This window comes from Telmatherina bonti (assembly GCF_933228915.1).
Source record: "Telmatherina bonti genome assembly, chromosome: 9".
Lineage (NCBI taxonomy): Eukaryota > Metazoa > Chordata > Actinopteri > Atheriniformes > Telmatherinidae > Telmatherina > Telmatherina bonti.
In genome coordinates, this window is record NC_136627.1 from 7616208 (window position 1) to 7629881 (window position 13674).

At 41.4% G+C, this 13674-nt stretch overlaps 1 protein-coding gene across 2 annotated transcripts in view; it reads right to left on the reverse strand.

Moving 5' to 3' along the window:
* LOC306760045 (chloride channel protein 2-like) overlaps window positions 1–13674 on the reverse strand; it is a 170267-nt gene that overhangs the window by 95570 nt on the left and 61023 nt on the right. The window contains exon 3 of one of the 2 annotated variants that reach the window (XM_079245810.1): window positions 9280–9330. The exons of the other annotated variant lie outside the window; for it this stretch is intronic. Within the exon in view, the coding sequence (XP_079101936.1) occupies window positions 9280–9330 (51 nt within the window). The remainder of the gene's footprint in view (window positions 1–9279; window positions 9331–13674) is intronic. 2 annotated transcript variants of the gene reach the window in all.

Below are 13674 nucleotides of genomic sequence, written 5' to 3' on the forward strand. Positions count from 1 at the left end.
ACTCAAACCTGCTCTATTCTGGTAAATTTCTGGCCTTGGGGTCACGGTGGGTGAAGCCAGGATGAGCAGAGGGAAGTCAGGTGTTCAATAAAAATTTCTTGATGAGTTAGCAGATATAATAATCTATTAAAATGACAAAATGACAGATGCAAAGATGTGCACCATTCACTAATCTATAACACTATTTATCATACAAAGAGGATAACTCCTTGTAATTAACAGGCTTAATATGCAATATTTTACAATCAGAAACAAACTGCTGTGATGATGGGAGGAAGATGAGGGCAGGAAGCTGGCAGGGTCAACACACACACACACACACACACACACACACACACACACACACACACACACACACACACACACACACACACACACACACACACACACACACACACACACCTTTTAGGAAAACCACTGCAGATTCTCCACCTCAGCTCAAACATAAAACTTGGTTATTTAAATCTAATCTTCATTTGTTACGCCGCGGACGGGCGTCTTGTATGCGGCATGTCTTTACATTCGTTATGTAAATTCATTCCTTAATTTGATTAGTAATGCCTTACTATGTTAAAGACCAAAATCTTAATTTGATTAGAAACAAGACAGCCTGGAAATCTCATCATTCAGCGTTTTCTATTTAAAGCAGCTCCAGGTACTGAAATGAGTCATCTTCTGCTTTAATGGAGGAGTTAATGGGACATTATGGCGAACAGTCGTGGTCGAGGAAGAACATACAGGTGCAATAGAGGTCATAAAAATGGATTTTATTTAGAAAATAGTTCAGGCCTCGTAAATATGGGAAAAAAAAAGTTGCTGTTTTCAGATTTATTCACTTTGTCACCTGGTTTAAAAATGGAGCAAAGCACCAGTTCTATGTGCAGATGTCCACATCAGCAGATTACAGCGTCACCTCCACCCTGCAGAAGCTTTTACAATCTTCTGCTTCTCCACCACCAGCAGCAGCAACACGCAGACGTGGAGAAAAGCATGTATAAGTCATGTATTATGACTTGTGCTCTGATTTGGTGCACTTCTGTGTCAGCCACTTACAGGACTGGTATTTATACTGGAGCATTTCAGTGTTTTGTGTGGCTACACACAACTCTTGAAACGGTGTGTGTCTTCATTCACAACTTTTTAAAAACAAAATTTTTAATTCTTTTTGAAAAAATTTAGCTATCTTTAGGAATTTGCTGTTTAGTTTTAGGTAAGTTTATATTAAATAAATGAGTTTCTTAGAGCTTGTATTAAAATAAGCTGCTTGAATAAAAGACACCTCGATGTTGACGGTCTTCTCAAGCAAACTTTTCCCCATTTTAGCTTCATACAGACAGTTTTGATCAAACCGAAGGAATATTTGGCTTCTTTGATTTTTGCAGTGCAAAAGCATGCTAGCAAGTCTTGCTTTGGACTTTCAGCACTTGACTTTCTCCAAGCTTCGTCCAAGATCTGCCTCAACTCAAGCACATTTTATTTAAACTAGGGGAAGGGAAAACATGAGCTGCAAAACAGGAAAAAACTTAAAGTAAATGGAGAGTAATGCATAAACAACACGAAAGCCAACAGAAGAAACTGGCCCTTGAAGACACATTAGGAATGTTGTAAGAGGAAAAACAAAACCAGAGTACATCAGTAAACATTTGCTCTGCTTCTTAATGAGACCATCTCATTTCCCTCCAACTGGAACATCTCTGTCTGGATCTCCCAGTTCATCTATTCATTAAAGCATCTCTCCCTTCCTCCTCCACTCCTCCTTCATGTTGATGTGTTCTCTGTGCTAATGAGATGTAAAGGGAGGTTGTGTTTATGTAAATGTTCTGTAACAGGCTCAGCATCGGTCCCTGATGAGCCAAAGAAACGCATCGTCTCACACTCTGTCACTGCTGTGGCACTGGTCTTATGGCTGCTCTACAATGTCTGCTTAATGATGTGTAATGTGCATCCATACACACACCGACACACACACACACACACACACACACACACACACACACACACACACACACCGGCTGGCACAAATCACCAAACTCAGAATGCACCTTTAAGATTCCTTTAAGGGGGAAAAAAATCACAACGGATGCCCCGTATGAAATCTTGTTCTCCATAAATGATACAAGCAGGACAGAGAGGGTGTTGGTGCAGATGTTGGTGCAGATGTTGCATCACTGTTTCCAAGAAGCAAATTATTGCCCTCCCCTTGGTCAGACATGTTGGTGAGTAGAAGAGTGAACTGTTGAACAGCTGAGCCTTTAAAGTCACGAGCTGAACAAGAGACTCCAAACCGGCCTTTCACAACCTGGGTGGGGGGAGGGGGTCCCGCCCCCCAGGACAACTTTTGTTTCCATTGCAGAAGCTGTCCTCTCCTTCTGGCATTTTGTTCAGTTCAACTGAGCTTCATTTGAACAGCGTCAATTCACAACAAAGTCGTCTCCAGACACTCTACAGACACCACCAGTTCAGGCCATCTTGTTCCAGTTTAGAGTAGCTGTCTTAATACAAACCATGTCATAAAAACTGAAACCTTTGGTAACGAAACCAACGGATGTACCTGATGTAGATTTAAACCTCCATCCTGAGCAAAGACAGGAGGCGACAAGGGGAAGGAAAACTGCACCTTCGCCAGCAGAACCTCGAAGCAAACAGAGAACTATTACTACTACAACTTTTCCACTTCTTGGACATGTGTCAGAATTTGGGTCCACGTTTGGCATGAACGCACCGTAAAGTAGGAACAGTGTGTGAAAAATGGCATCCACCTCCCGATCCAGCAGCTTTTCAAAGCAGGTAATGGTTTTTCTGTTAGCTATCAATCTGAGGTGGTTGTGGAGGAACTTTCCTCCACTCTGCTCAATGCTGCTTCAGTTCATTGAGGTTTGCAACCATAGACTGTATATAAAGAGATGGACGGATCCTCTGTGACGTCACCCGTAGGTTTCTGAAGAGCTGAAGCTTGGTGGGTGGTTCCTACCATCGCCATCTTGGCAGGGGCATGGGTGTCGTCTCGCCCAGAAAATACAAATATGGGCAAAGAGGTGGAGCTGAGAGGGGGGCTGTAAGTGTCATGGTGGATGATTGACATTGAGCGAACTCCGAGCTTTCTGTAGCTAAGAGCTAACCTGGAGATAACAGAAGCTAACCAGCTAACGGCGGTAAGCGGGCTAAAGCTAAGTCACGTTGTTAATCAGCTAAAAACCGCGGAGGTTCTATGTTCATACTTGAAGCAGGAGATCGGGTACCTGTCAATCAAAAGGACACACCCCTAAACGTGTCGAACTTCGAGATTAAATTACTTTTAAACGGGCGAGTTAGAAAAAAATTCACTCCCCCAACAGTTGTCATGAAGGTAAACCTGACCTATTAAACCTAAAATGGATTTTTGGACCAGGCTGTAAACATGTTTATTTCTGCTGTAAACATGTTTATTGCTGCTGTGAAGTTGGTCTTTTTAACATGGGAGTCTATGGGGATTTGCTCTGTTCTGCAGTCCCTAGTGGATGAAGGGGGAACTGCAGTTTTATGCACTTCTAGATAGGCTTCACTTTTAACTGCCGGAGACTCCGTCCATCTTTTATATACGGTCTATGATTGCAACACTACTTTCTGCAGCTCTTTGAAGGTCCCACCCTGCTGCACCTTGGTTCTTCTCTTTTTCAGCCAGTCTGTTGTAGATCTGCTGCTGTGTTTGGGATCATTGTGCTGTTGCATGAACCAACCGTTTCATCTGACATCTGACTCTAGAGGAGTTCATGGTCTGCTCTGCAAGGCGTCCAGGTCCAGATTATCATGCATCCTCTGCTACGCTTGGCTACAGGTATGAGGAGTGTGCTCCAATATGCTGTCTGGTCTTCTCCAAACATGCTGCTTTGCATTCTGACCCAACATCTCCACTTCCTGCCTCCCTGCCTAAAAGGACATTATGCCAAAAGATTGTACATTGCAGTGTTGCATCTGAACAAACAAACTTAAGCTGTGCTGCCATGTTCTTCATGGAGAGAAGTGGCTTTCTCCTGGAATTATTCCAACAAGCCATACTTGTTCAGTCTCTTTCTAACTAAACTGTGACGAACTTTAATGTTTAACACAATAGTTGAGGCCTGGAGAGTCTGAGGTGTTGCTTTTGTTTTGTTTTACTCAGTTTATCTGAACATTTTACAGTCCGATGTTGGGCTGAATCTGCTGGGACTGCTGGGAAGACTGGCAGCTGTGTGAATAATCTTTCTCGCCGTAGAATGATGGACTTGACTTCCCAGATTAATCAGCTGATTTTCTCAGATCACCGTTGATATCTTTCCTGCAGAATTCTGGTTTTATTTGATACTGATTTGCAGAAGTTTAGAACTGAAGGGTATTTCTGTGTAAAAACTGAAGTGAACATTGAGGAAGCTGAGAAAAGACACACTGCTCATCTCTTTTTCAACAATAATTGCCAAACGAAGTGGAAGAGCTAACGATTACGGCTCTGTGCAAGCAGAGACCTGAGCACAGTGGAAGTCTCCCATCTAACAGTTACCCACGATGCAACTTCAGCATTATTGATCTTAGTGTGAAGCTCACTGTTGCTGTTAAAAGTAAATCAAAGAATCTAAACGCTAACACTAACTAAGATCACAAGTTCCCAGGGGCTCATACTGGGACTCCAGTTTGTATTGATCCATTAATCCATCTTTATTTCCTTGCTAAATTTATGAAAAAACCTGAAGAAGAAAGCTTCTCCTCCCCAAAATATCTTTATGGTACACATATAATAAGTAGCCATGTGTTATAAACCACATTTCTGCAATAATTTAAAAAAGATAACAGAGAGCTCTGCAGCAACTTCATGCAAACACATCAGTATAAATCTGTTTTCATCCTGTAGGGATCAACTGAAATGCAAACATGGTTTTCATCATGTAAAGCATTTTTTGCTGTTTTTGTAAAATGTTTTTAGATCTGATCTACTATCAGAGGATTTCTGCAGCGGTTTTTTTTTTCTGAAGTTCTTATAGCTCCATGAATAGTTCTCACTAGCTGCTCTACGTCATCAACGCGGCACATGAATCATTATATACTGGCTTAAAGGTTATATAGCCCCCCATTTGTTTCTATGACTAAAAATATAGAAGATGGATCTATTTCTATTCTTTGACCTTTCTGTACCACTTTTTTCTTCTCTTTTAAATTGTGATTTCATTGCTCTGCGTGGTGCAGGATGTCAGAGCTGAGAGCGGTGTTCCAGATGCCGGCTTTGACACCAACAGGTGGAAAATGCATGAAAAAAGTATTTTCTTTAAATAGCAACAGTTTCCATGCAGACTCCTAAAGGTTTTCTACTTTTATCTCACACGTACATCCACCATACACACCAGAACTATTTGTCCATGAGACGAAGAGGAGTGACTCTGTAAAGAACCAACTTAGAGAGCTTCCACATCAGATACTGAAGTGGAAACACGTAAACTCAAAGAACTGGAGAATTGCATTATTGGAGGGCTGAGGATCACCACTGCATAGATCCATTACCATTCCTGCTTTACAAACCCAACCTGCACCTGCACACATGGTGGAAATCTGGTAAAACAATCCTCCTGTTTGTTCTCTGCCACCTCAGTTTGGTCCAGCATCAGTGTTGGAGATGCAGAGAAGGTCTTTTCTCATGACTTTATCTCCTTCTTTAACTCTGAGCCGGAGCTCCAGACATTTTCCTTCAACTCTGAACTCGCTGATCGATAATATTTTTCATCTACAGCCTCCCTCTCACACACATACATACACTAGATCAATACTATGGCCCTTACAGCATCTATAATGAATGCATTAGGGTCATGGGCCAACTGATTTCTTTCCCCCATCTCACTCTTTCCATGAAGTCACCTCCCTGCTCTGTCTCCTCAGAGTCTGAACCCTACAAAACAGCCATCTTCATCCTGACCTTCTGGTTTCTGAAGCTGCTCTCCTGGAGCTGTGATGTGAAATCGATGATGATACACAAAGTAAGAAGCAAAAACTGACTGAATTCTTTGGCCTGGAGGGAAATGCTGAAGCTTCTGAATACACAGACAATTCACAGAAGCTTTACATGTAATGTCCTGCTGGTTGGGATCAGTTCTCCAGCACCAGGACGACAAAGTAGTTTTGGTGGATTCGGTTTACGACTGTGACAAAGCCGCTACACGTCCAAAATCAGCTTCCCTCGCCGAGATAATGTCAAACTGGGATTTTTAATGTGGTATAAGAAACAACTTTGTTGTTTAAGTGTTAAAAATGTAGATGCCAAACCTGCAAATGAATCATTTTGCATTAACACATTTATTTTGACATCCCTGTTATATCAGACTGGTGTTTCATACTGGTATCAGTATCACTACATCGCTAATGTTGATGTAGTGATACTGACAAGCATCCATCCTCAGCCTCTGCAGAGCTCATCAACATATTGCTATGTTTGTAGAAGATGAGCTGGAGATGTCAGTCTAAATATGATTCACCCCAGGGAGTACATCTGTTAACACGTTGCCATAGTAACCACCCTCAGTGCAACTATGTCATCATTCAATCAAGCTTGTATGATTTTAGATTTCAAACACTATTAAATGACCCAATCTGTGCAGAATGAATGTAGTTTAAGATTACTTATTATTTATTATATTATTTTGCGAATAAATTTTATTTTCTCTGCTGTTTTTTCTGCATGAAAGAGATACTTATCATCACGGCCGTCCACCATGAAGCACCTGGGGTTGCTGCACATACACTGACAGATTAACTGGCCTGTTTGGACTCTTCAGTGTTTGTTTAATATTAACTTACATTTAAGCTTAATAAACAGGATGGAAATATCAACAACCTTAAAATTTCCACTGCTTAGTCATGTATTCATGAATACTGTAGCTGTACACATCACAGTTTTACATTGTGAATGACACATTACAGACTAGATAATAAAACATCTGCTTCAGAGGAAAGGTAGATAAGTGGGTCCTGTTGTAACTTGGCACTGTAATAAAAAAAACTAGATAAAAATAAATCAACCTGATCAAATGTTGAGTTTTTGTGTTGTAATGTTTTCATTATAACATTTAGATCTTTCTCAATTTAATTGTTGTGAAATTTTATATACATAAATGTACATTTATCAATGTTTTCTGACATTGAATTATTTAAAACATGTGTATGCATGTGTTAATATATAGCAACTAAACTCCAGTATTTTAGTTTTTCTTTCTTCATTATTCATTTGATTTTATCTAATATTTATTTATTCAATAATTATTTATTTATATAGTTTAACATTTTTAATTTATTTTTTGTTTTTTTAAAATGTTTTCATTTTGTATTTTTTTGTGACCCGGGTGGAATATTTAGACAACTTCTTAATGATCTGTGCCTATTTGTTAGTTTCTTTTCAGTGGTTCAATAAAGATGGAAAAATGAAGGAAAATCTGTCCTGCAATCTGTCATTAATTCAGAAAATTAAACTCAGAATTTATACATATATACACTACAAGGGAATGAATTATGCTTCATATAGTTCTCATTTATATCATTTTAATGTTTGGATGAGTTCCGTAATCATTGTTACGAAATGTGACCATGATTCTTCTTTAACTTCCACAGCGTGCTCGTGTTGGTCCTCCATACAACCCAGAAACTGGTGCTGTATAAACATTGTTGGAAAGCCTGATCCAGGTATAACTGGTACATATGGAGTTTCTGTGGAATGAGCAACACAACTAAACGTGTTTATAGTCCCAATATTATCATATTTAGTCCCAACTGGAATATTTCAATTTTACCTTTTCACAAACTTTTTTCTAAGTTTTAGTTGGTTCTTCAGGACTTACTGGATACAAATCAGCCAATCAGAAATGCCTTTTCATCCTGCAGCCATTTACATTTCCTGATCTCTATATTGCTGTAGTTTACCTCTATCTTCACCCAACACACCGTTTCTCTCTGTATCTCGCTCTCTCTCTCTCTCTCTCTCACACACACACACACACACACACACACACACACACACACACACACACACACACACACACACACACACACACACACACACACACACACACACACACACACACACACACACACACACACACACACACACACACACACACACACACACACCATGCTTTGCCACTGCAGAGTCAGCACTTCCGTTCTGCAGTCCTCTGCAGACATACAAGTGTGCTGATTTACACTTTTATATCCGTCTGAGGCCTTTTCATGAACACCTTTCATCCTTCATCTCTGACAGTTAAATACAGTACATACATATACACATACAAATACACACAAAGTTGCAGGTGAATGCACAGTGTAGAAATACACACTCACACAGCCAGGTAATAACAGAGGTATGCACAACTTCCTGCTCATGCATGTTTGTGTTAATGTTACATTTTCATGTTATTAAACAGCAGAAATGAGAGACATTGATCATTATACCTGTCTGCAGCTTGCACTGCTTGATCACAACAATTCGTCTTCTTTCTCACACACACACACACACACACACACACACACACACACACACACACACACACACACACACACACACACACACACACACACACACACACACACACACACACAAAACTATATAAAGACATCCAGAGCTCTTTATTACTTTCCATTAGGGCAGAAGGCTGGCTTTAATAAGGCTGCTGGAGTTAGTCTTTCCTCACAGAGACAGCAGAATAAGAACAATCTGCACACACGCATATTTTTCATGTTGGTTGCTGATTAATAACAAGCCAGAAGCTCACTGTGTGTCTTTTCATGTGTGTTTCTGGGTGCTAACGCACATACTACAGACTCATCAGCCTTTTCTCCTGCCCTGAGACGAACACTTGTGGTTGAACCTGCGGAGGCCAACCGTGTGATTTATTTAAATCAGAGGTGTCCAGCTCCGGTCCTCGAGGGCCAGAATCCTGCAGGTTTTCTATGTATCCCTGCTCAGACACACCTGATTCAAATTAATTAGTAGTAGAGCTTAATCAGTTGTGCACGTCATTGGCTGTTTGATCCATTTAGTGGAAGCTAGATGTGTTGGAACAGGAATACATGGGAAACCTGCAGGACAACGGCCCTCGAGGACCGACTTTGGACACCCCTGATTTAAATGATGACAGCGTTAATACACAGCAAAGCGGGGCTGAGGCGGTTCTTTAGCATGAAAACGATGCAACACCACTTAGTAAAGATTAATGATGGAAAAGCTGTAGTACTGCAGAGCTGGGTGGTATAGCTGGGGTGGACTGGGAATGATGCGATTGGTTGTTTGTTTACCAGAGATAAAGTCCTGGGCTGGAACCTCCAGAACATATGGGTACCCTGACCCTAGAGGACAAACAGACCATATAACATCATTACACAATACATAAGCAGTGCTCTACTAATCTTTCCCACGATGCATCATTTTAAACAAGTTTTCTTTTCATCAGTGTAAAAGAAAAACAAAAAACAAACCCATGATTTTCTGCGTAACGTCGTTACTTGGACTGATGGGAGTGTTGCTCAGATTTAGCAGCACAACAAATAAACAGGAAAAGAAGAGAACAGGGATAAAAGAGTGATGGAGAATACAAACCCAGTACTGGAAAACTGAAAAGATGACACAGAGGAGAAGAAGGTTAAAAGAAAAAAAAAAAAAAGACATGTTTAACAGAATGAGTGGAAAAACTCTAAATTTATGGCTTTAGATTGTTTATTAAACAATGGTCCAATCACAGCTGCAGCGAAACAGCGTTGCTTTCTGAGTGGTCGAGCTTTCATCACATGGCACTGGATGAAACCTGAATCATTACAAGTTTCACCTCCAGAAGAATTCCCGTCACCGAGACAAAGTCTTCAAGAAGAAAAAACTAAATAAGTGTCAACTAAAACTCACCTTTTATCTTGGCTGTCATTGATCAAATGAACATGGAAATGAAAGCAACTCTGTATCGGACTAGTCCCAGCATACCAACGATCAGGCCTTGATACACGAAGTGGCTGGAATCCATTATTATTTACATGCTATGCCCTTAAATAATTATGGTCTAGGCTCCAGAGGCAAGCCCCTCCAGAGGCTAGAGACCAGGGGCAGGAGGCTCCAGAGGCTCAAAAGGCTCCAGAAGCCAGAAGCCCTAGAGGCAAGCGGCTCAAGAGGCTGAAAGCTCAGAGGCCAGAGGTTCCAGAGGCCAGAGGCTCCAGAGGCTTAAAAGGCAAGTAGCTCCAGAGGCAAGAGGCTCCAGAGGCAAGAGGCTCCAGAGGCTCAGAGGCAAGAGGCTCCAGAGGCTCAGAGGCAAGAGGCTCCAGAGGCTCAGAGGCAAGAGGCTCCAGAGGCTCAAAAGCAAGAGGCTCCAGAGGCTTAAAAGGCAAGTAGCTCCAGAGGCCAGAGGCTCAGAGCCAAGAGGCTCCAGAGGCTGCAAATTCAAGTAGCTCCAGAGGCCAGAGGTTTCAAAGATCAGAGGTTCCAGAGGCAAGCGGCACCAGAGGCAAGAGGTTTCAGAGGCCAGAGGTTTCAGAGGCTCCAGAGGCAAGCGGCACCAGAGGCTACAGGCCAAAGGTAAGAGGCTCCAGACACTAGAAGCTCAGAGGCAAGAGGTTCTAGAGGCAAGAGGCTCCAGAGGTCTAACCCGGTGAGGTCAAACCACAGACTAGATCTTCTGCCAAAATGATAAAATAATAAACTTTTCACTGGTCGAGATTGAAACCCTGACTTTTGAGTTGAAAACAAAGAGATGTTGTTTTGCAGTCAAACAAAGAGAATCAAGGTCAAGCGCCATAACGCTCCATGGAAGCAGATCCCAGAGACAGTCAATTACCTGCTGTTGTTGAACGGACTGAAGAGGCAGCAGGAGGTGGACAGCTTGAGCAATATGATTTTAAATGAATGACAAGTCTACAAAACTATTTCTGCGTGTATTTATCGCTGTTGTTCAAAATTGCAGTGTATAAATATTTATGGGCCTATTCATTAAATTTGAGCCATTCAAATTGTCATGTGTGGGCTTAGGCTTTTCATCATATTTGTCATTTTCCCAAACCATTTTTTGAGTGTGTCAGTTTGCACTCCAAGTGGTTTCCGTAAGCTATTTGATTCTATTTTAGTAATTAATGTTGTTTGGCATTTTTGTAAATGGGTTCATTTATGTTCTGAATATGCGGTTTCTGATGTTTAGAGGACAGTTTGAGTTTAGGTTAATAATTATTTTTAGGGTCTGCTGTGATGCAATGCAACCTTGTGTACACAATCTCAGACCTGTCATTGGATTTGATCGCATCCTACGCTCATGTCCAAATAAGCTGAACCATTCATGGACATGGCACACCGAAATTTGCTGTGTATTCATTGATAAATGAGGATACTTTTTATGTTTTCAGATTGTTGAGCTGCTAGAACCCTGTGTCAGGCCAGTATGTGACAACATTCCTCTCCTGAAACTCCAGCAACTGGTCTCCTCACTTCCCAGATGTTTACAGACAGATGTTAAACATCATCATGGAACTACTTTTTACAGATGTGTTGCAGCCATTAGACTCACAATCAGCTTATAATTTCCATGAAATAGTAAAATGTCTCAGTTTCCTTGTCTGACCTGATGTTTATGTTCCATTAGGAATAAAATATGGCTTGATGGGATTTGAAAATGATTGTCATCTGTAACATTTTACACAGCATCTTGTTTTATCGGGCTTGTAATGCTACCTACATTTTTAGGTTACTTGAAACATTTTATGAGAAAATTAAACTCAAAGAGAAAAACTGGATTGATTTAAGATAAATGAAGTAAAATTAAATCTAAAACCAGAAATACTTTGTTGTTTCTTTACAGCAAGTGAGATCAAACTGACAGAGGAACTCCCTCAGGAACAGCATCCTCCACAAAGATGATGACGAGATGAAAAGTTTTCCTTTTTCATCCAAACCTGCAAAGTATGTAAAAAAACAAAAAGTGTATGTGTTGTGGCCTGGCCCTGAGCTCACTGATGATTAGAGCGTAATAACTCAGGAAAAAAGGGGCTCAGATGGATGGAGAGAACACTTCCACTTCAGAAAATCCCCAGCAGAGACGACGGAGTGGAAGATGTGATGGATTGCTGACCAAGAGGGAAGTGAAGAGAGCGGAGTGGTGAGAAGGAGGAGAGGTCAGAGGTGGGGAGAAACGAGATGAGGGAAAGAGGAAAGATGAGTATGGTGGAAAGCCGGAGAAGAAATGCAGAAGATACAGAAAGAAGACAAAGTGGAGGAAAGAGCAGGATAAATGGATGATGGATAAGCAAGGAGGGGGTCAAATCAGCGAGCAGAAAACATCTAGATGGAGAAAGACGACCTTTGAGACTTGATTTGACACAGATGCATAAAAATGAATGATGGTGTTAATAAAGCTCAGGTCTACTTGGTTCCAGCAGCAGTAAAAGCGGTCCGGTTAACAGGATGTGCACCTGGAGCACGTCTGCTCATCAAACTGCACTGAACACATGATCCTGCTGCTACTGCTGACTGGTCCGAAAGAAGTTCCAACGGTTTCATCTCCATATTATCCTGGAGGAAAACGAGCAGAAGTTCTTTCTGAGTAACGAATAACTTCACGTTTATCAGACTGCCAAAGGAAAGATCCAGACAGCTCCCTCCTCCGTTCTCCACCCTCACCGCCTTTCAGCAAGCGGAGGGGAACTTGAACTGGACACAGCATTATTTTTTAAAACTTTGGAAACTTGATGACTTTGGCAACCCAGCAAATCCTTTGACTTCTGCGGCAGCATCACTGCTGGAAAGAAAGATTTGCCAGGTCTTATCTCAGCGTCCAGAGAAGACAGATGCCCGGAGTGCATTAAAGTGGATTCATTTCATCTAACACCACTGACTCATCGCGCTACAAGACTTCCGCCATTAGTCAGTGGAAAATTCCGACAGCGGGTGACGGGACTGTAGTACAACCACAACGTAGAGGAATGTGGGACACTGTAGAAAAAGTAAATATAAACAAAATGCTATGACCCACATTTTATTCCCTGTGGAACATAAACAACATATCAGATGAAGAAATTGAGACATTTTACCATTTAAAGAAAATTATGAGCTCATTCTAAACTTGACAGCGGCAACACGTAAAAAGTTTGAACAGGAGAAACAAAAGATCTGAAATGTTTTCATCAATCAAAAACAACTGGAGGAACATTTGACAGCTAATTGGGTTTATTGGCAGCATCATGTCAGTAACATGACTGTGTATAAAAAGGAGCATTTCAGAGAGGCAGAGTCTCTTCAATGGAAAGAGATTAGTCTATCTGGGAATCATTCGTTCATTCTCCGTACTGCTTAGTCCGATTAAGAGTCACGGGGGAGCTGGAGCCTATTACAGCAGCCTTTGGGCAAGAGGTGGGGTACACCCTGGACATGATTCCAGTCTATCGCAGGGCTAACACAAGTAGACAAACAACCATTCACGCTCACACTGAGTCCTAGGGACAATTTAGATTTAGATGACCTAACATGCATGTCTTTCGAAGGTGGGAGGAAGTCGGAGTTCCAGGAGATAACACGCAAACTCCACACAGAAATGCCACGGTTTGAACGCCCAGCCTAGGATCGAACCGACGACCTTCTTGCTGTGTGGCCACGGTGCTAACCACCGTGCAAATTCCACAAATATCAAAATTTCACAACTTATTCCAGGATCCATGATTCTCATCAGA